Here is a 23,447-nt window from a genome sequence, read left to right as displayed (position 1 = left end):
ACCTGATGTCATGGGATGCCTGAAGAGGGTATTGGATCCTCTGGAACTGGAGTTATAAATGGTTGTGAGCCACCACCATATGGGTGCTGGGAAAGGTCAAACCTAGGTTCTCTGGAAGAGCAGCAAGTGCTCTAACCTGCTGAGCCATCTCTCCAACCCTTTACCTCCTTTCTTATCTGTACTTAAATAAGCAGTTGCTCTCTAGCATCATGTGTTTATTTGCCTAAGTGAAAGTTACCAATATAATTAATTAATTGGGCACTGTTTCCTTAACCACCATAGATTTGGTTCTAGTAGATTAGCTATTTGAGCTTATCTGCTTATGTATAGGCCCCCTTGATTTGCCACTGAACCCTCTCTTTAGTATGGAATCCAGACTCCTTAATGTGTACCCATGGCCCTCCAGAGCAGGCTCTCAGCGCTCTTGCGGGCTCTCTGACTTGTGTGCCCATGATCCTAAGGGTTTTTTTTTTTATCACCTGGGGTTCACCATTCCCACAGCTTCTCCATTTGGAATCACTGATTACCGAGTCTTGGATCCAGCTGGCCCCTCTGTAGCATCTCGGCATGTCCTAAGCATGCACAGATGCTGTGCCAAGTTCCTGCTGCCACAGGCTTGCCCGCCTCTCCCCACTGGCAAGGCTGGGTCTGGAGCTATTTAAGTCCCAGCTCCAAGCACAGGCTGCACTTATGGCAGATGCTCAGCAAATGCTAGCTAAATGAATCTGTAGGTTTCAGTAGGAGAATAAATTGCTAAGGACCAGTCAGGGACCAGGCGGGCTGTTGGTGTTGGATCTGTGCCTCATTGAGGAACTGTCGGGAGCAATTCACCTCAGGGTGAATTCAGACCTGAGCTTGGTTTTCAAGTTTAAAAAAAAAAAAAAAAAAGACTCAAAAATGTCTGAAGCTGTGAGGTACTACAAGGGTATAAAATAGTATTATTTATAAGAAAACACACCAAATAGAGTTGCGTATAGCACCTCTTGGGTAGAACACTAGGTTTTCAGGTAGCAACTAAACAATTCACCTTGATGTTAACTTGACTCGCAGCAGCATCCCTGGTGACCTGTGTCTTGGTTTGGGACAAGCTGCTTGGAAGGTATTAGAAGGAAGACCCAAGGTGCTTGATGCTATGGATGAACACCTCAGGTGCTTCTCAAGGTGACACCTGATTCCATCTTATTTTTAAGCAGGAGTATATTTGATGTTGCACAAAGCACACATCAAGGCAAGAAGCTTGTGTCACCATCTGCTGTGACAGTGTTGAAGAGCTTCCCTCTGGTTGAGCTTTACAGGCCTCCCTGTGGAGCACAACAGTTGTGAATGTGCACAGCCACATTTCACCTTTTCTCCTCAGTGAGGACATGGGACAGAAGCCAGGGCTTAGCTGCCTCTGAAGACAGTCGGCCTTTCCCCCTGCCTGAGGTCTTCTGCACCTGCCATGTTTCCTCGTGTAGAGTATGAAAGTTAGGCTAGCTGCAGACACCCAGGACCAGTTAGAAAGGAGGTTTGGGGAGGCAGAAGGTGGAATCAGATTCTAAGAGTTCAGTATCGGTGGGAAGAAAAGCAGGCTTGGGTCTGGGGTGTTAGAGTCCTGCAAGTTTGCAGAGTAGTCAGTGAGGACGAAGCTGGGTACCATAGAGGAGTGAACAGAGTACCTTGGAGGCAGCATGTGTCCGTCTTCAGCCAGTCACCCTGGGGCCCATAAAACCTTATTGAAATGAAGGTGGAGGTTGCTATAAGTTTGCTGTTAGCTACATCAAAGATGGAGAGTTAGACTTGGAAATATCTGGGATTCCCACCTCTCATTTTCCCTTTGGACCTTGACACCCTTCCAAAAGCAGCTTCACTGAACACAGTGTTCTGGTGTCTGCTCATCTGTCTGTCTGTCTCCTGCTCAGCTGTACTTTCGTCTTAGGAAGAACGCCGGGGAATGCTGCTTCTCCTGCCTACCCTCCCAGGGTCTTCAGCCTTGAATAGTGTGTGTGGCTCCAGCACAGAGCCAGGTGTCCCTAGCAGCTGTGCAGTCAGACTTCCAGAGCCAGAAGTGCCTTTGCAGTTATCTAGCCAATCCCTGGTCGGCTCTAAAATAACAGTCTGCCTTGGCTCCTGGGAGAGCAGGCCTCTGAACAACCGAGGAAGAAGTTGATGGCCCTGCTGATGTGGTGTGGCAGGGAGCTATGGGGCAGGAAGTTGAGTCCTGCTCCCTGCAGATGGGCTGCTGTGGGAGGACCCACCCAGCATGTCCCTTCCTTTCTTGAGAAAATAAGGAAGTCATATTTTGCCTTAGCCCTGTGTTTTTCACACCTTACGGAGGACTGACTCAAGGAAGCTCAACGTACAGCCCCAGAGAGATCCGTGAGTCCTTCCAGAGTCAGTGGCTCTTCCACCTCTGTTCTCAGTGCTTGATATCCTTTCTCTGTCTTCCTTTGAGTCAGGATTCTGAGCAGCAAGTCCATAGGAAAGGCCACGGTGCTACCACAGCAGCGTCAGGGGGCCAAGTAGGGTGTCACTGATAGTGGACCAGTGCACAAGAATGTTCCACACATAGGAAGGGCTCAGGCTCTGTCTGGTCGAAGGAGCCAGTGGCTTTTCTTCATTTTCTCTGATGAAAGCCTCAACAGCAAAGATTGAATTTCCTGTGGACCTGGCGTACAGAACAGTAGCAAAGGAAGAGTTAGAGCATGCCCTTCTCCACAGGCCTCATTTGTGTGGTGGCTGCTGGTGGTGTGGGGTTCACATGTATCCAACAGGCACATGTCATGCATAAGGAGGAATCTGACACAGTGCTGCCTGATGCTGTCCTGTGTCACTACTGTACCTTCAGAACATCTCGCTCTTTAGTCACCATGTACAGTACTGAAAAATTTGTAGTTTTTACAATTTTGATGTTGTAGTCATTGGGGAAATTCTTATACACAAATGAAGAATCCGAATTTAGGGGCTGGAGAGATGGCTCAGAGGTCAAGAGCACTGGCTGCTTTTCCAGAGGTCCTGGGTTCAATTTCCAGCACCTACATGGTGGCTCACAACCATCTGTAATGAGATCTGATGCTCCCTTCTGGCCTGCCTGTAGGCATACATGCAGGCAGAACACTATATACATAATAAATCAGTCAATCTTTTTTAAAAAGTATCAAAATTTAGTTTAAGAAGCAGATTCAAATTTTCGGATGGAAAGCCCCGTGTGTTTAAGGTGGTACAGAAAGCTGCAGCAGCCTGTCTGCACTTCTGGGAGCATGTGCACACAGGGTTCTGGCAGTTGGTGGGTGCTTTTGTTTGCACTTCTGGGTAGTGGAACATGAACATCTTTAATGTTCCAGCTCTTGTGCTTCTTCAGTCTGACTCTTACATCCACCTTGGATCTCAGAGACGCAGGCCTTGCTTCTTCCTGTCCCTCCTCCCTAGCTCCCTTGGGCCTCCCTTGCTGTGGTTTCTCTCCTGTCCAGCTGCTTCCTCTGTACAGGGCAGGAGGGCCCATCTAAGAGCAGCCCCTGAGAACACTTGTGGGTAGGCAGAGACGAAATCCTGCCCCCCAGCATACACACACACACACACACACACACACACACTGCTCTGCCACCTGCAGCAGAGGCCTGGGCCTCTGTGGCTGCTCCCCAGCCTTGGCCTCCTGAAGCAGTGGCTACAGGAATGGGGCCAGCAGCTGAGTGCTCTGGACTCAGGAAGCTTGGGCTCCACCCAGGGTCAGCAGTTGCTCCTGAGTTCCTTTGGGACTCCAGCGCTGCCGCCAGGACTAAGGACAGCTCTGAAGAGCGGGGTGTCTGGCACTCTTAGTTTTTTGTCACCCCAACAGGTGTGAGGTCATCTGGAAAGGGTAAACCTCAACTGAGAAATTGTCTCTATCAGATTGACTGGTAGGCAAGTCTGTGAGACATTTTCTTCATTAGTGATGTGGAGGAACCACTGTGGGCGGTGTGTCCCTGCATGCATGGTTCTGTGGTTTATAAGAAAGTAAACTCAACAACCCATAGGAGCAAGCCTTAAGCAGTGTTGCCTCCATGGCCTCTGTGTCACTTCTTGCCTTGAGTTCCCGCCTGGCTTCCCCTCATGATGGACTGTAAGCTGTAAACTGAAATTAACCCTTTTCTTCCCAAGTTGCTTTTGGTCATGGTATGTATCACAGCAACAGAGACCCAACTAAGACATGTGAGGGTAGAGATGCCCCTGTCAACTTTCAGACCCTTGTTGAGCAAAAGTAGATGGCACTTGATGGCCTCTTTGAAAAAGCATCTCATTGTTTCTATTCTTACCAAAGAGTCACAAAGCTATTTTACATATAAAGAATTTCAGAACCTTCAGGATTAGGAGGTTGAGATAATGCCTGGCCAGGGACTTTGTGTTCAATGTGCTCCTTCATGTCTTGTTTGTAGAGAGCCTGCAGGCAGCGCTGAGCATCTGTCAGTGAGTTGAGGGGCCACCAAGGGTACCTTGGTCCATTCCTTCCTCATCAGAAGCTGCCAAAGAAATCAGTGACGGTGCACATACACTCTTGTCAGAAGCCATCCCTGTGCCTGAGATAGGAGTTGGGGGGGGGGGCGGTTGTTGGTGTGTTTGAAGTGTAAGTATCAAGTAAGGGTGGCAGTTGAAGCCACCAGCACCACTAGGTGAGGAAGCTCTTTGTCTTCATGACATTTGGAGTTTTAGCCATCCGTCCCTGTTCTTCCCTCTGGAACTGGAAGGCCTCCAGGCCTTTTCTCCCTTCTCTCCCCGGCACCTCCTTGCTGCTTTTGCTCCTCAGCTCAGCTCAGCAACAGTGGGACCGACTGTCTCAGTGGGAGTCAAAAGTCACCAGCCCGATTCCAGCTTGCCTTCCAGACTTTTCCCACTTGGGCCACCCTTCCGCTTCTGTCCCACCCCTGTCTCACCCCCCAGCCTGGGCACTTTTTCCTTCCTGGTGAACTCTGCTGCTCAACATCAATCTTGGCTCTTGTGTAGAGTCAATTTAGACTAATGTGTGCCACTGTTCTCTGACGTCCAGCCTAGAGCACTTTGATAGCGCACTATATGCTGTCTGATTCTTCTTTTTGTAAGGGTGGAGCCCTATCTTACCAACTTTGTATCTTCCATAGTCACTAATAGGTCCCTGTTGGTGTGTAGAATTCTTAGTCTAAGAAAGTAATTTCTTAAAAAATTCCATTTTTTTTTTGGTCAGGATTCCTGTTCTGCAAGCAGGTTTTTCTCCAGTTTTGTTTTGTTTTGTTTTGTTTTTTTCTGTTTCTATGCTTTCATAAATTTGGTTGTATATTGATTTACTTTAGCATTTTTTCTTTAGGTATGGGAGGGGCTCAGTTTGCAGCCTTTCCCCTGACTTCTGGTCTACTGGCTCCCTGTAACTTACAGTTTGTGTGTAGAGTTGTGTTCATACAGGCTTCGCTATCAGTTTCATTTAGCATGGGTTCCAGATGAAGGTGAGCAGTTCATGTGCTGTGAGTAAAGCTAGCAGAAGATCCACTTAGTATGTGTGTTGGAAGTGGCCACATAAGGGAGAGCCATGAGAGCCTTGCACATTATGGGTGAGTGCATGGGAAAGTTATAGATAGGTCAGGATTCATCTGCTTGGGTCTTTCAGTCCCCAGAGTGTGTGCATACCTGTATGACAATCAGATTATCACCTCAACAAGATGGTCTTAACACTTGGGACTATGAGAAGAACTGCAGATGTGTTCAGTGTAGGGTACCACCTGAAGGAGAGTATGTGAGGGGGACATGGCTTGTGTGATGCAAACACTGTGACCTGAATGTTATTGGGTGATGGCTGATACCCTCAGGCTAAGCAAGGAGGTGGCACAAATGATCAGAGAGTTTCTCTGGAAGAAGTGGGCCTTCAAAGTGTGGGGATGAGCCTGCAAACAAGAGGAAGAATGGGACTCATCAGACCTGGCAGAGCAGGGATGGGTGGGGGGAGAATCTCCAGACCTGAGGCAGAGAGACAGGAGCCTATGGCTGTGTCCAGCAGGATTCTCTGCCCACACTCTTTTTTTCCTATTCATTCTGATAATCTTGTTTTTCATTTTATGAAAGTCAAATTTTTTCCTCATTATAATACATTCTGATTATGGTTTCCCCTCCTCATACTCCTTTCCTACCCCACTCCAATCTGGATTCACAGCCTTTCTCCCTTTCCTTAGAAAATGCTGCCCACACTTTGTTGAAAACTTGTAGGCGCCAGGCAGTGGTGGCTCATACCTTTAATTCCAGCACTTGGGAGGCAGAGATAGGCGGATCTCTGTAAGTTCGAGGCCGGCCTGGTCTACAAAGTGAGTTCCAGGACAACTAGGACTGTTACACAGAGAAACCTTGTCTCAAAAAAATCAAAAGAAAACTTGTAGGCCCTTGCTGCTTAAGGCAGACATTTCATAAGTGATTTTAGGATTCTTTTAAACAAGTACTACCATTTTGGCACTAACTACTCATGTTGTTGTGGCTGTTTTTTAGAAGACATGGGTTGGAATGGAGAGCACAGGGTTTGAGTCCAGTCTGGAGACACTGCCATGATGATGAGGATGTCTGTCCACATTCTCTGACCACATTCTCTGTCCACATTCTCTGTCCAGTCAAGCTGAACCCTGAAATTGAAGATCACGGGGTGGGGGTGTTTGCCTGTGGAGGGAGGGGTAACCTTAGTGGTTCCCTAGTGCAGGAGGCTAAAAGGGTCATGGTTCTTAACCAGAGTTGTTCAGGGACTCCAGCAATGTCTGGAAACATCTAGTGGGAAGAGGCCATGAGTGCTCTTTGCCCTTTTTGGCTTCTCAGCCTTTGTCTCCTCTGGTTGCCTCAACACATCCCAGAAGCATACAGGGATGAGTCCCCACCACTGAGTGATATGTTCTAAATAGCCTCAGGGCTCAGAATAAAGAGCTCTGGTCTAGTGCAGTGAGGCATTTTCTGTTGTTGTTGTTGTTTTCTCCTTGCTTATTTGGCTGCTTGTTAAGTAGCCACTCCCCCCCAATCCCCCCCCCCCCCCCCCCCCCCCCCCCCCCCCCCCCACCTTCATAGTCTCAAGCAGTGCTTCTTGGTGTGTCAACACCTTCTTTCTTGTCCCTTCAGCGCTAGGTCTGGACCTATGGAATTTTTGTCCTGGGCCCTGGAGTCCCCCTTGTCTTGCCTAATAGGTAGTCTTGTGATGCTTGCACTCCTTCAAGACTCAGAGACATTGCCTGTGCTTAGGATGTAGCTGTGTTTCTTGCCACCAGCCATCTTTTAAAAGAAAAAAATGATTTCTTTATTTTTATTTTATGTGCTTTGGTGTTTTGCCTACATGTATATCTATGTGAGGGTGTTATATCCCCAGAACTGGAGTTACAGACAGTTGTGAGCTGCCATGTGGGTGCTGAAAATTGAACCCAGATCCTCCAGAAGACCAGCCAGTGCTCTTAACTGCTGAGCCATCTCTCCAGCTCCCAGCCATCTTATATAGTCATTCCAGAATGAGTATGCCTAGCCCTGCTACCCAGGGCACTTAGCACATGCAGCCCATCTCTGGTGAAGAACTCATAGGTGCAGGCATCCATAAACAGCAGAAGATAAAAGGGCTGCAGCAATCCCACTTGGAGGTGGAGGGAGGAGATCCTCCAGGGGTGGATCTTGTAGAATGCTGCCTCTCAAGACCCTCCCAGATGGTGTGTAGGGGAGAGCAGGCTGGTCTGATGTGGGACTGGCACATGGACTGAGGTTATGCCACGTGGGTAACAGATGTTTGACACCCAGATCCGGTCTCCTGTTTGAGAAGGCATCATAAGTAAGAGTTACCCTCTTTCTGGAGAGAGCAGCCATCAAGCTTTGCTTCTAAGGGCAAGAAGAAGGCAAGCACAGCCTATGAGCAAATGCTAGCAGTGCCTCCCCTCCCCCAGGAGGCCAGGAAGAGGGTAGTAGGAGGGGCGGTGTGATTACATTCATGGAAATGAGCCTGCTAGAGGAGCCGCACACAAGTGTCAGCTGCTGCTGCAGCTCCGTGCATCCGTCCCCATCCCCGGGGCTGCGCCAGCCTTCCCTACCAGGCTCTGCTCACTCCCGCCCGCTGTTCGGCCATTCGGCTTTTGTCTCCTCTGGACGCCTCCTCCCCTGCCCTTGTGTGCTGGCACACAAATGCTGTCCTTGCTCCAGCTCTCCCTGCACCCAGAGCTGGGAGAGCTCCGGGGAGCCTGGGCCTGTGGGATTGTTGTACAGCTCCACCATGGCCTCTGACATGGAGAACCGAGAACCAGCTGAGGCTTTGATGTTGCTGCCCAGGGCTTGACAGGACACCAGGGCCACAGAAGAGGGGACACGCTGCCGGTAAGATCCTGGTGGATGGTGCATGGAGTGGGTCTGCAGCTCCCCTCACCCCCGTTTTACCTAGAAGCAGCCTCTCCCACCCTGCACCCCATACCCTGCAGCAGGCAGCAGGAGCTGACGTGTGCCGCTGACTCTGCATGTCTGTCCTTGGATTCCCATTCTCTGCTCTCTCCTCTCAGGGATTTTCCACAGTGCTTCTGGATAGGAATCCAGTTATTTGTTGTTGTCTCTTCTTGGCCTGAGACTTGAGAACAAGCCAATAACCAATTCCCAGTTCTGGCTTTGATGAGGTTAAAATAGGGTAGCAGAAAGCCAAGGGGCAAATTCATGGCCAGACTCTCCTGTCTAGATCTGCCCACCACTTGGCGGTTCTGACTCAGGGCCTTTGGACCCTCCTTTTTGGGGCAGCTGAAGTTCTAGTAATACACACTGAGAAGAGTAAGATTTGACCCCAGGTCCTTTCCAGCTGCTAGACAGAGGAAAGGCTCTTGTGTGCAGGAAAAGTCAAGGTTGTGTAAAGGACTGGTGTGCAAACAATCTTTAGGGAGGAGATAAAGTGACAGAGAAGTCACTTCTGAAAACCCCCAGTCTGCTTCTGTTTGGGATGCACAGGGGGTGTGGTGGCCCAGCTGTGCAGTGTGATGGTGGCTGCAGCTGGCAGGCACCAGAATGACAGTGCTTCCCCCAAAAGACAAGTGTCCTTTGACCCCCAGAGGAGGGGAGCCTCACAACCTGGGTTCCTGGTGGGATAGGGACTCTCCGGCTGTCCAAGAGCTGAGAACCTAGTGCTATCTCAGAAGCATCCAGAAGGCTCTTCCTTTCCAAGGGATCCCAGCTTTGTCTTGCATAGAGAAAGCTGCTGTGAATCCTGGCTGTGTCACTGCCCCTGCCAGGTATTAAAGAGTAAGGGTCTCTCAGTTGTGAGGACAGTCACTTGTGTTTTAATAGAACTACATTTATAGGATAAAATTTGATAACTTAGTTCTTGTCACTGCCTTGAAATCTGACCTCATTTCCCTTCAGTGGGCTGCTTAAATTTACAGCACGCAAACTCAGTTTTGAGTTCTAGGATTTATTGGATAAATTGTGTTGATTCTCTTCTCTAAATGATAGTAAAATATCTTCATTTTATAAGAATGTTCTTGGAGCTTTTAAAATACACCTTTCTATTCCATGTCTACACACAAGAATACTGGGGAGAGGAGAGGTCATGTTTTGCCCAAGGTCACAAAGAAGTCAGTGAAGTCCTGGCTGGTCCTGGGCCTCCTCCCTCCCTCCTGTCCCTGGACAGTGTTCACTCTGAATTCAACAGGCAAGGCTGAGGCAGAGGCTGTTGTTAAGGTAGTCATCAGAGGAGCTATCCCTAAGCTTTGAGAACCGGACCAAAGTCTTCCCTCAAAATGCAAAATGTGGCAATAAAATCTTTAATACTCCTACTTCTAAGCAGAGGCCTGGATTGGTTTGCCTGGAAAGAATGTAAACTAGAGTGTATAAATGTCCACATTGGCAGTTTGCCCATCACATCTGTCTCAAGGGTCGTCCATGCTTGCTGCATGTGAATTGAACAGGCTTTGGTCCTATGTGTGTGTGAATTTCTTTAAAACTTGTATACTGCAGGAGGGTAGTGAGTCAAGGTGCCTTTCAAGGGCCAAATCATAGCAAAAGGGATCTAAACTGGAATCAAGAGGTTAGACTATTGCCATTAAAATTTCTGTTTATTTTTAATTATGGCAAAATCCATATAACATAAAACTTACCATTGCTGAACAATGGTGGTGTATCCATCCCCAGAAATGTTCAACACTAAAAGGTTGCCACTCTGTCCTTATTGATCTTCTCACCCACCCTCACCTCCCCAAACCATCACTACTCTCTCTATGAGTGTGACCCAAGCATCCTTGAGTAAAGAACTCTTACAATACTGTGACTGGCCATTTTACTGAGTGTCTTCAGGGTTCAGCTGGGCTATTGTGGCATCAGAATTCTCTTCCCATTAAACCCCTAATAGTGTATTAAATTTTAGAAGGATTGCGAAGGTTTTGACTCAGAAGGAAGAAATGGGATTGGTTCTCTAAAGTTAACAGACTCTATAAAGGTGTGGTGGGAACTCAGCACACTGCTGGCAACAAGTGTGTCACTAGATCACACCCCTTTCCTGTGTCCACCTTTCCTCATTCTTGGATCCTGATCACTATCCCGAGGACTGGAAACAATTTCTGGCTTGCTGTGTAGCCCGGAGCATCGAGCTTTGGGTTTTTCCTCTTTTTCTGTTACCCGAAAGGTGGTTGGAAAGTAGGTTGCATTCTTATTCTTTCTGAATGCCTCAACCCCATCCCTCATGAATGGGGAGTTCTAAGTGAGGGGAAACAGACTCTCCAAGCCAGGGAGCTGTGATCAATAAGAAACTTGGTACTGTCACTGAATCTGCAGCTGCTGGCTTCTGTGCCAGCCCCTCCTGCCTTTCCCGCTCCCTGCTGTTTCTGACTCACCACAAGGTACAGGGCTTAGGGCTATTACTTCCCCAGTCATGGTGTAAGCCATACCACTGCAGAGTGTTTGGGGAAGCAGCCTGTCAGCTTACTGTTTGTGAGGGACACACACTGATGAAATAGCTTGCCAAGGGCCACACAGTGGGTGAGTATGGACTGTAGGTGATATGACCAAGTAGCCCTGGGCAGTTCCACAGGTGGGTGCAGTGCCCAATAGACATGGCCCTCGTTAGCATGCACTCCTAAATTGTCTGTGACCTCTAGGTCTTCTCTGGTACTGCTCTCCCCTCCAGGAAGGGAGAGTCTGCTGTTCAGCCATGAGGGAGCAGTAGTTATAGGCTGGGTGAGTATCTGTGGTGTGTAGGCAGGAGAGGAGGCGAGTGAGCTGAATCTGCAGGTGAAGCGACCTGGCTTAGATCAGGTTGCCCACTGAGCCAGCTGTTCAGGATAGTTCCATCTTATAGAGAGGTGAGCGGCTGCTGAGCATTGGTGTGGCCACAGTACTTAGAAGTTTTTCAAAGTGTAGGTCCCTGGATTTCCTGGGTGACAAAGTGATATAGGCCTCTGAAGGGAACAGACTCTGGACTTGTTGCCAAGGTCACACTGGCTAAGTCCACTTGGGGGCAGACAGTTGATGGGTTGGTGCCTTGCTGTGGCTGGTGCTGCTGGCCTTCAGGGCTCTTCACACTGTGGGCCCTGTGGGCCTCACAGGAAGTCTCAGCAGCAGCTTTCTGTATTTGTGCTCTTGGAACTAGGAGAGCCACTGTCCTCTCGGAGTGGGTGCCAGCTCTGTGGGGATATGGGGAAACTTGGGCTTCATTTACCACTGCTGCAGTTCTGGGCTGTGCTTCGGTTTGCCTGAGTGAGTGAGAGGCAGGGAATGAGTGGGGAGAAGGGGAGAGAGGAAATCTGTATATGCATGTTCAGTCCAGGTCCAGAATAGGACAGACAGCTTCACAGCAGAGCTGTATGGAAATATGGGGGAGCCCTGGGCTCTGGGTTTGGGGCTATTACCATGGTAGCCATACTTTGTATGTTTACCTTCTTCACAGTGAGGAGAAGGTGATCCCTCTGAGAAGACCCAATTCTTAGTCACTCTTTACTGTCTCCCTGTAGTACTGCATTAATGTAGACTCTTTTTATCCACTGAGGCCCGGGCTCTGTAGATGCTGGTTAATAATTATGGCAGTTAATAAATATAGTTAATAATAATTAAAAGCAAGGCAGGTAGCGTGTTTTCAAGACAGACAGAGAGGTGTGAGGGGGCAAGATGACCTCAAAAAGCAGGAAGAAGGAAACCTGCGTTCCAAAGCAGCCTGGACCACTCTGACTTCATAGCACCCACTAGGGTTGGGTAAGCGCCATGCATTTGAGTAGTGGCTGCAGTGGCTGCTGAATAGAACCTGAAGTCACAGGAGCTACATCCCAACGGGACCTCGTGTCACACCACTGGGCAGCTGTGGCCAGGGACTGCAGGGCTTCAGACCGATGCCTGCCATCCTGTGCACATTTCTGTTCCTTGGCTTGGAAAGAAGGCACCGTCCCTTTAAGACAGTCCTCCTTTGTATGTGCTGGCTGGACCATATTTCAGCTCTGAGTTTCTGCCTACAGTTAAAATCTGCAAAGCAACATTTAAATAAATAAATGAGAGCTTCCTTTGTATGGCTTTTGCCTTCACAGCTGGGCACAATGGCTTCTTGTTGTTTGGCCTCTTAAATCCTCTTCATTAAACTGGAACCTGGGAAAGGATTGTTGAGGAGACCAGTGCCGGACTGTACACCTTACAGATTAACCTTAGCGCATGGGTTCCTGTCCCTCCAGCACAGGCAAGGGTGAGTGATGGTGTAGCAAGAGGACTCCTCTGATCTGTCTCTGTTGTGCTCAGACTGTGACAAGGAGAACCTGCTGCCCTGCCCAGTGGCCATTCTTTTAGTAGAAAGGGTTTAGCCGCCTCCTGGCACAGAAGTGTGGCTATAGCACGTGGCAGTGGGGGAAGGGAAGTTATTTGTTGTTCTGCCATCTGGCCTGTCGGAGCTCTTGTGCAGTTTAACCATGGCAGTCCTTGGGGTTAGGCAGTCTTCCCTGCTGTGCCCCAGGTCCAGTAGACTGGGTCACCCAGTGTCCCTTGTCTGTGTCTCCCTTCTCCTTCCCAGCATGGTTCCATTGTTCACTGCATCTGTGTTATCAGCCCAGGTCCCTGGGACCTCCATACCCCAGCACCCTAGCACTCGGTTAGATCCTGTGCTAAATGAAGCGGTCATTGGCATTTGTCTTTTTTCTAGCACAGAGGCTTGAACTAAAGATTTGCTTTGGTAAGACTGGTGTTGCGTTGGTACGGTTTGGTGTTACATTGGTAAGATTTGGTGCTGAGTTGGTAAGGTTTGGTGCTTCAGTGGTAAGGCTTGGTGTTATGTTGGTAAGGTTTGGTGTTACATTGGTAAAGTCTGGTGCTGCATTGGTAAGGTTTGGTGCTTCATTAGTAAGCTTTGGTGCTGTGTTGGTAAGGTTTGGTGTTGCGTTGGTGAGTTTCTGCAGGGAAGTGCTCTTTAAAATGTTATATTTCTCTCATCTTACAGCAAAATTCCAGGAGAATAAAACGAGATCTAGATTGTTTTTGTTTTTTTATTTCTTCTCCTAAATTCTGGTTCTTTGAGCATGGCTTTCAGGTTATTAACTATTGCAGAAGAAGTAACTTAGAGATCACATGGTTAGTGTCAGGAGACTGGATCAAAACAAATGACAACAAATGCCATACATAGCTTTTTGTTTTATTTTTAATGTCTTTATTATAACTGCAAACTGGCCATGTGTGTGGCTGCCAGGACACAGAGACCTTTTCCCTGGAAACCTTGGGTTAGTGTGTCAGACAGGTGACATGTGAGTATTCATGGGGACCTGCTCCCTAAGGCAGCCACAGGCATGAGCTCCTTGGTGTTGGTCTGCTTGAGTCTTCAGTGGCCCGTTCCTGTGTCTGAGCCAGGGATGAACTGGCTTCCTCCTGTGGCGGACAGAGGCTCCAGCTCACCTTCTCTTCTTTTGAGTAGTTTACTATACCTTCTAGTTCTTCTGTTTTGCCTTTGCACGTCCCATGAGTGTGTCTGCACTGTGCACTTCTCATCCCTGGTCTTTACTCAGGCTCTTGCTTCCTTTGTCCTCCTCCTCTGCAGTGGGGACCCTGATTCTCTCTCAGGTGGCCCCATCCTGTCACACCTGACTCACCCTTCATGATAAGAGCTGTTCTTCTTTCTTGGTGAGCATTTTATGCTTTGCAAACAGACTATTCTGAAAGCCAACAGGCAGCAAACAGTACAAGAATGGAGATACTGGGTGAGCTGCTCTAGCATCCCTGGCTACCCAGACTTCTCACTTACTTTCTCCCAGTATTCCTTTGAGGTGTGTTTTTTTCTATTTGGAGAACTTACCATTTTGTTAAGAGAAGGTGAAGTGGTGTCTGCCCATTTCACAAACAGTCCCCAGTATCTCCAAGGTAGTATTGCTATATAGTCCTTGCTGGCTTAAAACTCAGGCTGCCCCTGCCTCAGCCTCAAGAGTGTTGGGGTTATAGACATGTGTTACACACCCCATTCTTTTATTTGTAGCCTGTTTTGTTCTTTGTGATACCTTTTCTTTAGTCCACAGTTTGCACATCAGCCTGATCTACATGCTTTCTGCCCGACGCCCAGTTGTTTGCCATCCTCAGGCTCCTGAGTTCAGGACCTGTCCCTCGTCCTGCATTGTGCTCCACTTGAAGTCACTTTAGAACATGTGGCTAGGAGACTGGCTCTCTGCTACTTGGACATCTAATGATTCTGACTTGTCTCCCTCTTGGCTGAGGATTGGGGACCAGGAATTTTCATTTAGAATTTTAAAGGCCTTCAGGGTCCTCACTGGACTGTGTGGATCTCTTCAGCTGTGGGCTGATGAACCCCACTCTCTGCCCTGTAGAGGTCTTGGGGCCTATTTGCTTCTATTTATTTCTGAATGAACTGATTGGCTGCTCACTTTTAGGTCTTTTCTTGTTGTTCTTATATGTTTGTCCTTTAGTCCTTTCTTGGCATGTTTTATTTAGATAGGAGGATTGAGAAAGGGAAAAAGAGTTAATTTGCAAGAGTATGTTTTTTTTTTCTCTCTCTCTTTAATTGCCTCTTTTTCAAGGGTCTGGGTTTTTACTTTGTTTTGTTTTTTGAGACAGAGTTTCTATGTGTAGTTTTGGTGCCTATCCAGGATCTTGCTCTGTAGACCAGGCTGGCCTCGAACTCACGGAGATCCACCTGGCTCTGCCTCCTGGATGCTGGGATTAAAGGCGTGCGCCACTGCTGCCTGTGCACTGTGTTTTTAGAGCACAGAGTTTTCTGTTCACTACAGGATCTGTTTGTTTATTTGTGGTCTTACTCTTTCCCACTACAGGTGTAACTCTAAGAGAGAAGCTTGGGGGCAGGTGGGAAGGCTGTGAGGAGGTTGGTTTTAGGACTTAGGTGCTTTGCTTAGGTGGAGCAGGAGGAGCCTGTGGCTCCCATCCCAACTGGGTCAACTACCCATCAGATGGCTTACTTACCAGCAGCTAATCCATTCTTGTTTGCTTGGGATAGGTGTATATTCCAGTTCTTTGGCACATAGAGCCCTGTGGCGAGGTACCAGAGATAGAATGGCATCCAAGACTCCCAAGAAGGCCTCTGTTCTCATGGCATTGCCTTCTGAGTCCCAGGTTCCTGTCAGAGAGACCACTGATGCCCTACAGGAGTGTAGGTTTGTTGACTTTTTAGAATATCTTCCTTAAATTTTTTTTTTTTGTTTTTTTGTTTTTTGTTTTTTGTTTTTTGTTTTTCAAGACAGGGTTTCTCTGTGTAGCTTTGTGCCTTTCCTGGAACTCACTCTGTAGCCCAGGCTGGCCTCGAACTCACAGAGATCTGCCTGCCTCTGCCTCCCGAGTGCTGGGATTACAGGTGTCTGCCACCACAGCCCAGCTGATCTCAGCCACTGATAGTCCGGGTCCTTTTTTTTTTTTTTTTTTTTTGCCAGAGCTGAGGACCAAACCCAGGGCCTTGCTCTTGCTAGACAAGCGCTCTACCACTGAGCTATCTTCCTTAATTTTAAAGTAACATCTTGAGAGGCAGACAGTGAGGAGCACCATTTGAATGTGAAATGCAGATAATGGGTGCTGACTGCCACATGTGAATGAAGGGTAGGTTCTCTGATTCTGGAGGCAACCACAGAGTTTCTGACTCAAGTGATAAAGGTTAGCAGGCTGGGGATAAGAATGTTTTTTCCTATCAGCTCTGTACTAAGGATCTGGGATTTATTGGTCTTGTTTCTGCTCAAATGGAGACTCATTGATGATATGATTAACCAGCTCTGTAAGCATCAAATCAGATCCCAGGTATTGATATCCTCATGAAATAGATACTTCTAAAGTGAACCTTTGCCTCCAAAGCCATGCCATGTCAGGATGGGCGTGTCTCCATCTGTGCTGTAAACACGAGTGTCATTCCAGCTCTCAGGGGTCAGCTAAATATCTCACTTCATCACACCAGTGTGTCACCAGTGTGTCATCAGTGTGAGGCCTTACTCCATCACACCAGTGTGTCACCAGTGTGTCATCAGTGTGAGGCCTTACTCTATCATACCAGTGTGTCACCAGTGTGAGGCCTTACTCCATCACACCAGTGTGTCGCCAGTGTGAAGCATTACTGCAGAGGAGCTGTGCTATGCTTTTACAATCTGTGTCACACTAGGCATCATAGCTCAAGGTTGCACCTTGACTCAAGAAGAGAAGAAATCTCTATCCATGGAGGATGTGGGTTCCCTACACCATATTGTGCAGAAACAGGAGCCAATACTTTGCCCATTGGACACCAGTCAGGGCTTGAGGCACCTTAGTTAAAACCATTACCCATTGTCATCTGCAGTCCACAGTACTAAGTGGAAAATTCCAGAAACAAACAACTCATAAGCCTTCATTTGCATTCTGAACGGCAGGGTGAGTTTTGCACTTGCCTGCTCTACCCTTCTCTGTTTGTGACCCTCCATAGTAGTGAAAAACTGTTTACTCATTTTGCTGCTTGTACCTTGGGCTGCCAAAGGTTTGGCCACAGCGTAGGATGATGCCTGGGCCAGACAGAAAAAGCATCCAGTGTGGATGTACATGTAGACAAAACCAGTCTATCTGTGGGTCCAGAGGTCTGCTGGGGTCCTTAGAATGTGTCCTCTGAGGGTAAGGGAATACATCTCTATTCCACTCCCTCCTCAGATCATCCATGAAGACAGACAGAATGTGACTGAATGGGTTATGTAGTCTGTCTAAAGTGGTGGGGATGGGGGACAGGCAGCATGATGACTGAAGATGTGGGAACAGGGATACTTTGCTGGTTCTAATGCTTGTTCGTGTGGCCATCTCTTCCAACAGAGAAGTGCTTGGAATGAGGAGCCAGTCACTGGGGTCTATGGCAGTGTTCATGATGAGTGTGTCTTGATGGTAGGAGCACACTGAATATTTGCACCAGGTTGAAAAGAGTGTATGATGCTAGCCCCCAGAGTAAATGCTGCTTTCATCTTGCTGTGTGTCTTTCTAGATTTTCTTCTCTGTTCACAAAGAATCCTCACCCCCCTTTTCTAAAACATCACAGAGCGCTCAAAGCACTTCACCTCTGGGTTCCACTTCAGGTGCCTGGGCAGCTCCTGGGATCTGTAGTTCCACTTTTGACCTCCTGGAAAGGAGCTGAGGCCTGTCCTGTCCCAGCTAGAAGGCAGAATGGCCTGGCAGATGATTAAGGCCTCTCTCCTCTCCCCACTGGGGAATTCACCTGGTAGCATCTCCCTCCTGTTCTTCCTTTGGAGCTGTCCTTGCTCAGCTGTCTAAGAGCAGAAGGTCCCACCTCTCTTCCTAAACCTGCCATAGTGATTCCCAGCAGTGTCATGTCTTGGCTTCTGGCTTCCTTCTTGGTCATGTTTTACCTACGAGTCTTTGGATTTGTGTGTGTGTGTGTGTGTGTGTGTGTGTGTGTGTGTGTGTGTGTGTGTGTATGTGTGTGTGTGAAGATGCTTTCTTGGTGACATGTCTCTCTTTTGCAGTTCCCAGTGACCTGACTGCAGAAGAGCGTCAAGAACTGGAGAACATCCGGCGGAGGAAGCAGGAGCTGCTGGCTGACATTCAGGTTGGAGGGTGCTGGGAGGCTGGCCAATGTAGGAATACAAGGTGCCCTTAACGGCTGGTGCTCCCCAGCTCTGACCGAAGTGTAGGTGTTAGTGGTTGCCTGTGACTGACCAGAAGAAGGTGGAGTTTCAGAAGGCCTGCCCTGCTGCCGCTTGTCAGAGCTTGAGTGACTGAGCACAGTTTTCCCAGCTGACGCAGCACAGAACCACAGGCTCCTTCTGTGCTGGCACCTTCTGTGGGTCCTGACTGCTCCTCACTAGCTGAGGGCATGGGCTGCAGCTCTGGTTCCTTTACTTCTTTCTTTCCTGGTCACGGGATGAGAACAACAGCTCCCTCCCACCTTCCCAAGAGGACCTGAAGAGCACCGCTCTGCTCTTTACAGGGTGATCCCTGCAGATAGCTGGGATTGTAGACAACAGTGTTGCTGTTTTTCCGAGTTCTTTTTCATGGTAAAGGCTGTGCTGGAAAGAGAGCCCAGGAGCCGTGTGGTGGGTTATTTTCCCTCTGAGCAGCTGGATGCTGCTCTTCAAAAACCCGTTCTAAGATTTCAGGGGTGAGGAAAGGAGGGTCTGAACCTCAGCACAGTGAGAAAGAGGACAGGCTGGCTTGCTATTGGTGACTTGGGACTGTTTGGATGTTTTTTCCTGAGTCTCTGGTAACTGCTAGGAACATGGAGGAGCTTTCACCCGCCCCGCCCACCCCCTGCATGGAGACAGTCCCTCCCTTACAAGACTGAGTGAAGGGGAAGGCAGTGGCTGGTAGTGATTTTGATGCTGGGGGGTGAATGGTCAGCAGATTTAGTGGGACATTCTCATGTCCAGCTACAGCAGCATAAAGCAGCAGTGTAGGTCCAGCACAGCCTTTGCTGGTCCAGCCTACCATGTGTGTAGGTGCCTGTGTGCTGTGAGTTCCATCATACCTGTGTTTGGGGACTGCAGACTGTTCTGAAAGACTATGCCAAAGTGGCTGTTCTTCATCGAGTACACCTTTTTAACAAAGTGCATATGCCTAAAACACTTCTTCCCTAGCCCAGGAACCGTGGGCCAAGTAGCTGCCTTCCAACCTTTGCAGTCCTGAAAAGCTTACCGTCTGGTGGGAGGGAGCCCAGGAGATATTTGTTGAGTAAATTCCATTCTCCCAGTTGACCCCTTAGAGTTTCTGCGTGTGCCTTGGTTGTTCTGTTCTGTTCTGCTGTGTCATGGTCTGGGGATGGAGGGAGTTGTGTGAAAGGCTTTGGAAGTGTCACCGTGGTCTGCAGCTCTCATCCTGGTAACTCCCATTTACAGAGGCTGAAGGACGAGATAGCAGAAGTCGCTAATGAAATTGAAAGCCTGGGATCCACAGAGGAAAGGTGAGTCTGCCTTGCTGCTGGGTGGGCCTTGTGGGTCTAGCTCCCACTGCACCATCCTTCCCTACATGTTCTGGCATGTTCAAGGAGAAAGTAGGTTTTCTGCCTTGTAGTCCTACATAGCTATCCTCTGAGTCCTCACTGCAAGGATATGAATTTTTTTTTTTTTTTTTTTGAGACATAGCTTTCTACATAGCTTTGTCCTGAAACTCGCTGTGTAGATCAGGCTGACCTGGTCACAGAGATCACCTGAGTCCCAAGTGCTGGGAATAAAGGTGTGCTGTACACCACTATACTTAGCCACAGGACACCTTTCACATGTACAAAACTCAGCTAGAAAATTCAAAGGTTCCTGAAAACTTAAGTTAGCAGTTCTCAGCCTATGGGTCATGACCCCTTTGGGAAACAAACCTTTCACAGGAGTCACATATCAGATATCCTGCATATCAGATATTTACATTATGACTCATAACAGTAGCAAAATTACAGTTATGAAGTTGCAACAAAATAATTTTATGGTTGGGGGTCACCACAACCAACATGAGGCACTGTATGAAATGGTCACAGCATTAGGAAGGTTGAGAACACTGCTCTAAGTGCTCATAAATTGTTGTATAGATTATTTATTTCTCCTTCTCTTGTCCACTCTGTATGAATTTTTAAATTTGTAAGTGCTGCTAATGCGATTTTTGAAGGCTGGTGTGCCCACTTGTGTGTGGTGTAATGTCAAGTTCACTTGCACTTCCTTATGCTTAAGGGAGAAGAGTGTGGAAACGATTACAGTGTAAAATGACAAGATGTCAGTGATTTTGAATGGAATTCCCAGGCCGTTTCTACTGCCTCACTCGATAAATGATCTGCTTCCAGTTAGTTGCCTCTGTGTCTGTGTTTTTCTAGGCCTAATCCTCCCTGTCTGACTTCATAAGGCCCTTTGATTTGTTATTTTAAACTTGTGTGGGCAGTGCCATTAGGGATGAAGCTACATCCTCCACAGAGAGCAGCCAGGAGGGCACTGTCAGCCTCTGGGCTGTCTTTTAGGGTCATAGCTTTCTTACTTTCTATTATATTTTTTATTTTAGATTTAAAATTTTTTATGTATTGACTGCTTTGCTTGCAAGTATGTCTGTGCACTACATGTGTGCCTAGTGCCCATGGAAGTCAGAAGAGAGCATCAGATCCCCTGGAACTGAAGTTATGGATGGTTGTGAGCCATCATGTGGGTGCTGGGAAATGATCCCTGTTCCTCTGCAAGAGGCCACCTCTGCGGCCCCTTACTGTCTGTTAAAAAAAAAACATAGAAATTGGTAGATTAAGAGTTTATCTAGAGAGCCAGGTGGTGGTGGCACATACCTTAAATCCTAGCACTCAGGAGGCAGAGTCAGGCAGATCTCTGAGTTCAAGACCAGCCTGGTGTACAGAGTGAGTTCTAGGACAGCCAGGGCTATATAGAGAAACCCTGTGTGAGAAACAAAGCAAACAAACAAACAAAAGGGTTCATCTAGATTTAAAGCTTCTACTCTAGAAAAGGTAACAGGCTGGATGTGGTGTTGCACACCTGTAATTCCTATACTTGGAAGGCAGAAGCAGGTGGATCTCTGTGACTTTGAGGCTGTCCTGGTCTATATAGTGAGTTCCAGGACAGCCAGGGCTACACAGTGAGACACTATCCTGAAAACCAAAAACCAACCAAACAAACAGGCTAGGGATGTGATTCAGTGGTAGAATACTTGTCTGGCATGTGTGAGGCCCTAGATTCAATGCCACCATCAGCAGCTCTCCCACCACAACAAGCAGGTAATTGCTAAAGAAATAGGCAAGTCACAAAGTAGGAGAAGATAGCTGCAGCATGTGTATCTGAGGAAGAACTTGTCCAGAATAGACACTCACACAGTGCAGTGACATGTAGATGACTCAAGTAGATGGACACAGATCATGCAAGAGGCAGTAAATAATAGATGCTTCGGTCTGATGATGGTGGTGCACGCCTTCAATCCCAGCACTTGGGAGGCAGAACTCTGTGAGTTCGAGGCCAGCCTGCTCTATAGAGCAAGATCCAGGACAGGCACCAAAACTACACAGAGAAACCCTGTCTCGAAAAACCAAAACAACAACAACAACAGCAGCAACAACAACAACAAAAAAGATGCTTGTGTGAAAGAGACTTATTATCATTAGCTATGAGGGTAAGCAATGTAAAACTACCATGAAACGCAGCCTCACATATCCTGAAATGGCTAGAATCAAAAGATATTAAATACATGTCCAGTGCTGATACCCAGCAATTCAGGTGTTTACTCGAGAGAATGAAAGTATGTCCACAAAAACCTTTACCAAGGATATTACAGCATTCTTATTAAAATCGACCAAGCTAGAAATTGCCCACCTGTCTACCAGTAGGTGAATGCATAAGTAGGCTGGGACAATGGCCCATTACTCAGTAGTATTGGAGGAGCGTACTGATCTGGTGCAGGAGTGTGTGCAGGCCCCACAGACACAGACTAGAAAAGCCATTCATATGTGTGTACATAGTACCACATGGACATAAAATACATAATTCTGTCATAAATCTTAGATGAAAACCAAGGAATGGCAGGTGTCAGAGGGGACCCTGACCAGAACCTATTGGGGAAGATGGGAGCAGGCTTTCTGGGGTGGTCACCAGGGCACGCATACCTGTCAAAACTGGGAATGGGGCACTTAGGATGTGAGCCTTGCACTGAATGAGAATTCTCTCTGTTGTATTTTAAAAGTGACAAGAAGGAGTCACACCATACAACAGGGCCCTTGGGGGAAGAACAGAGAAGGGGGCAGAGACAGTCCCTGAGGACAAGAATGGAGGAAGAAAAAGAGACAGGAGGTGGGCAAGGCCCGCTTTTATTATAAGGAAAGCAGTGAATGTGCACAGGGGTGCTCTTGGTGGCTGCAGCTGAGGACATATCCTGTCAGGACCTAAGGGCAGGCCAGTACAGATGCCTAAATGCTAACAATCTCTGAATTAAAAAATCAAATTATTGGCCTTTTCCTGGTTCTAAGTGAAATTATTTTTTTAATTTAAAAAAATTACATTTATTTATTTATATATTTCGTGGAAGTGAGCACACGTGCCTCAGCACACTTATAAACCAAAAATCACTGACATGTGGCTCTCGGGCTCACAAGCACCAGATGCACTGATGAAAGTTGGTCTTTTTTCTTTGTTACCTTTAATTTTTTTTTCTTTTGTTTGTGTGCACCTACATAATATGCATGCATGGGTGTGGAGGTCAAAAGACAGCTTTGTGGAGTCAGTTCTCTATTTCCACTTTTACACAGGACCGTCTTTGTCCCCCTCTCTGTCCTTCCCCCAAGGGCCCTCTGTTGTATGGTGTGACTCCTTCTTGTCGCTTTTAAAATACAACAGAGCTAATTCTCATTCAGCACACATGTAGAAGTCAGGACAACTTTGTGGAGCTAGCTCTGTCCTACTGTGTGGGTCCAGGGGATTGAGTTTAGATGGTCTGCTTAGCTGCAAGTCCCTGTACCTGTCGTCATCTTGCTATCCAGGAATATATGTTTATTGCAGTAAACTGGCAAAAGATGGAAAAGCATGAAGAAAGCAGATTTCCCATGATCAGCAACCCAGAGAGAACCACAATTAATATCATAGTATACTTCCTTTCTGTATATTTTGGTGCCAGCACACATACGTGGAATTCGGGATATTGTTTGCTTAATGTCCTGTGGGTTATCACGGTCCCAGTGGACTGAAGACCCCTGGCGGTGTCAGCAGCACTGAGAACACTCAGCTGGTGAACTTAACAAAACCAGCTCTCTGTTCACTGGGTTAGTTCTTTCCATGGAGTCCTGATCTGCCCACCCTGAGCTAGAGAATCTTGCCTTGTTTGGAGATGCTTTGAGTGGACAATGGGATACTGTGGTTTTGAGTAAACAAGCAACACCATCATCTGATGAAACTTAAAACATGAAGAATGCCCTTAAAGGTGACATATAAGGGCTGACAAGATGGCTCAGCACATAAAGGTGTTTGCCATGCAAACCTGCTGACTTGAGTTCAATCTTTACCCTGTGTAAAAGTGGAAATAGAGAACTGACTCCACAAAGCTGTCTTTTGACCTCCACACCCATGCATGCATATTATGTAGGTGCACAAAAACAAAAGAAATAA

General features: G+C 47.6%; 1 protein-coding gene across 2 annotated transcripts in view; it reads left to right on the top strand.

Moving 5' to 3' along the window:
• Cyth1 (cytohesin 1) overlaps positions 1 to 23,447 on the top strand; it is a 91,831-nt gene that overhangs the window by 41,467 nt on the left and 26,917 nt on the right. The window contains exons 1-3 of one of the 2 annotated variants that reach the window (XM_036195573.1): positions 7,772 to 8,295; positions 17,853 to 17,935; positions 19,221 to 19,285. Coding sequence is in view for 1 of the 2 variants with exons in the window: in XM_036195572.1 (XP_036051465.1) it covers positions 17,853 to 17,935; positions 19,221 to 19,285 (148 nt within the window). In the remaining variant the exon portion in view is untranslated. Of the gene's footprint in view, positions 1 to 7,771; positions 8,296 to 17,852; positions 17,936 to 19,220; positions 19,286 to 23,447 lie in introns of those variants that run through there. The other variant, XM_036195572.1, reaches the window with a different exon arrangement.

Source organism: Onychomys torridus, chromosome 8 (assembly GCF_903995425.1).
Source record: "Onychomys torridus chromosome 8, mOncTor1.1, whole genome shotgun sequence".
Classification (NCBI taxonomy): domain Eukaryota; kingdom Metazoa; phylum Chordata; class Mammalia; order Rodentia; family Cricetidae; genus Onychomys; species Onychomys torridus.
The sequence above is the reverse complement of the archived record's forward strand: the minus strand, read 5'-3'. Positions and strand labels throughout refer to the sequence as shown.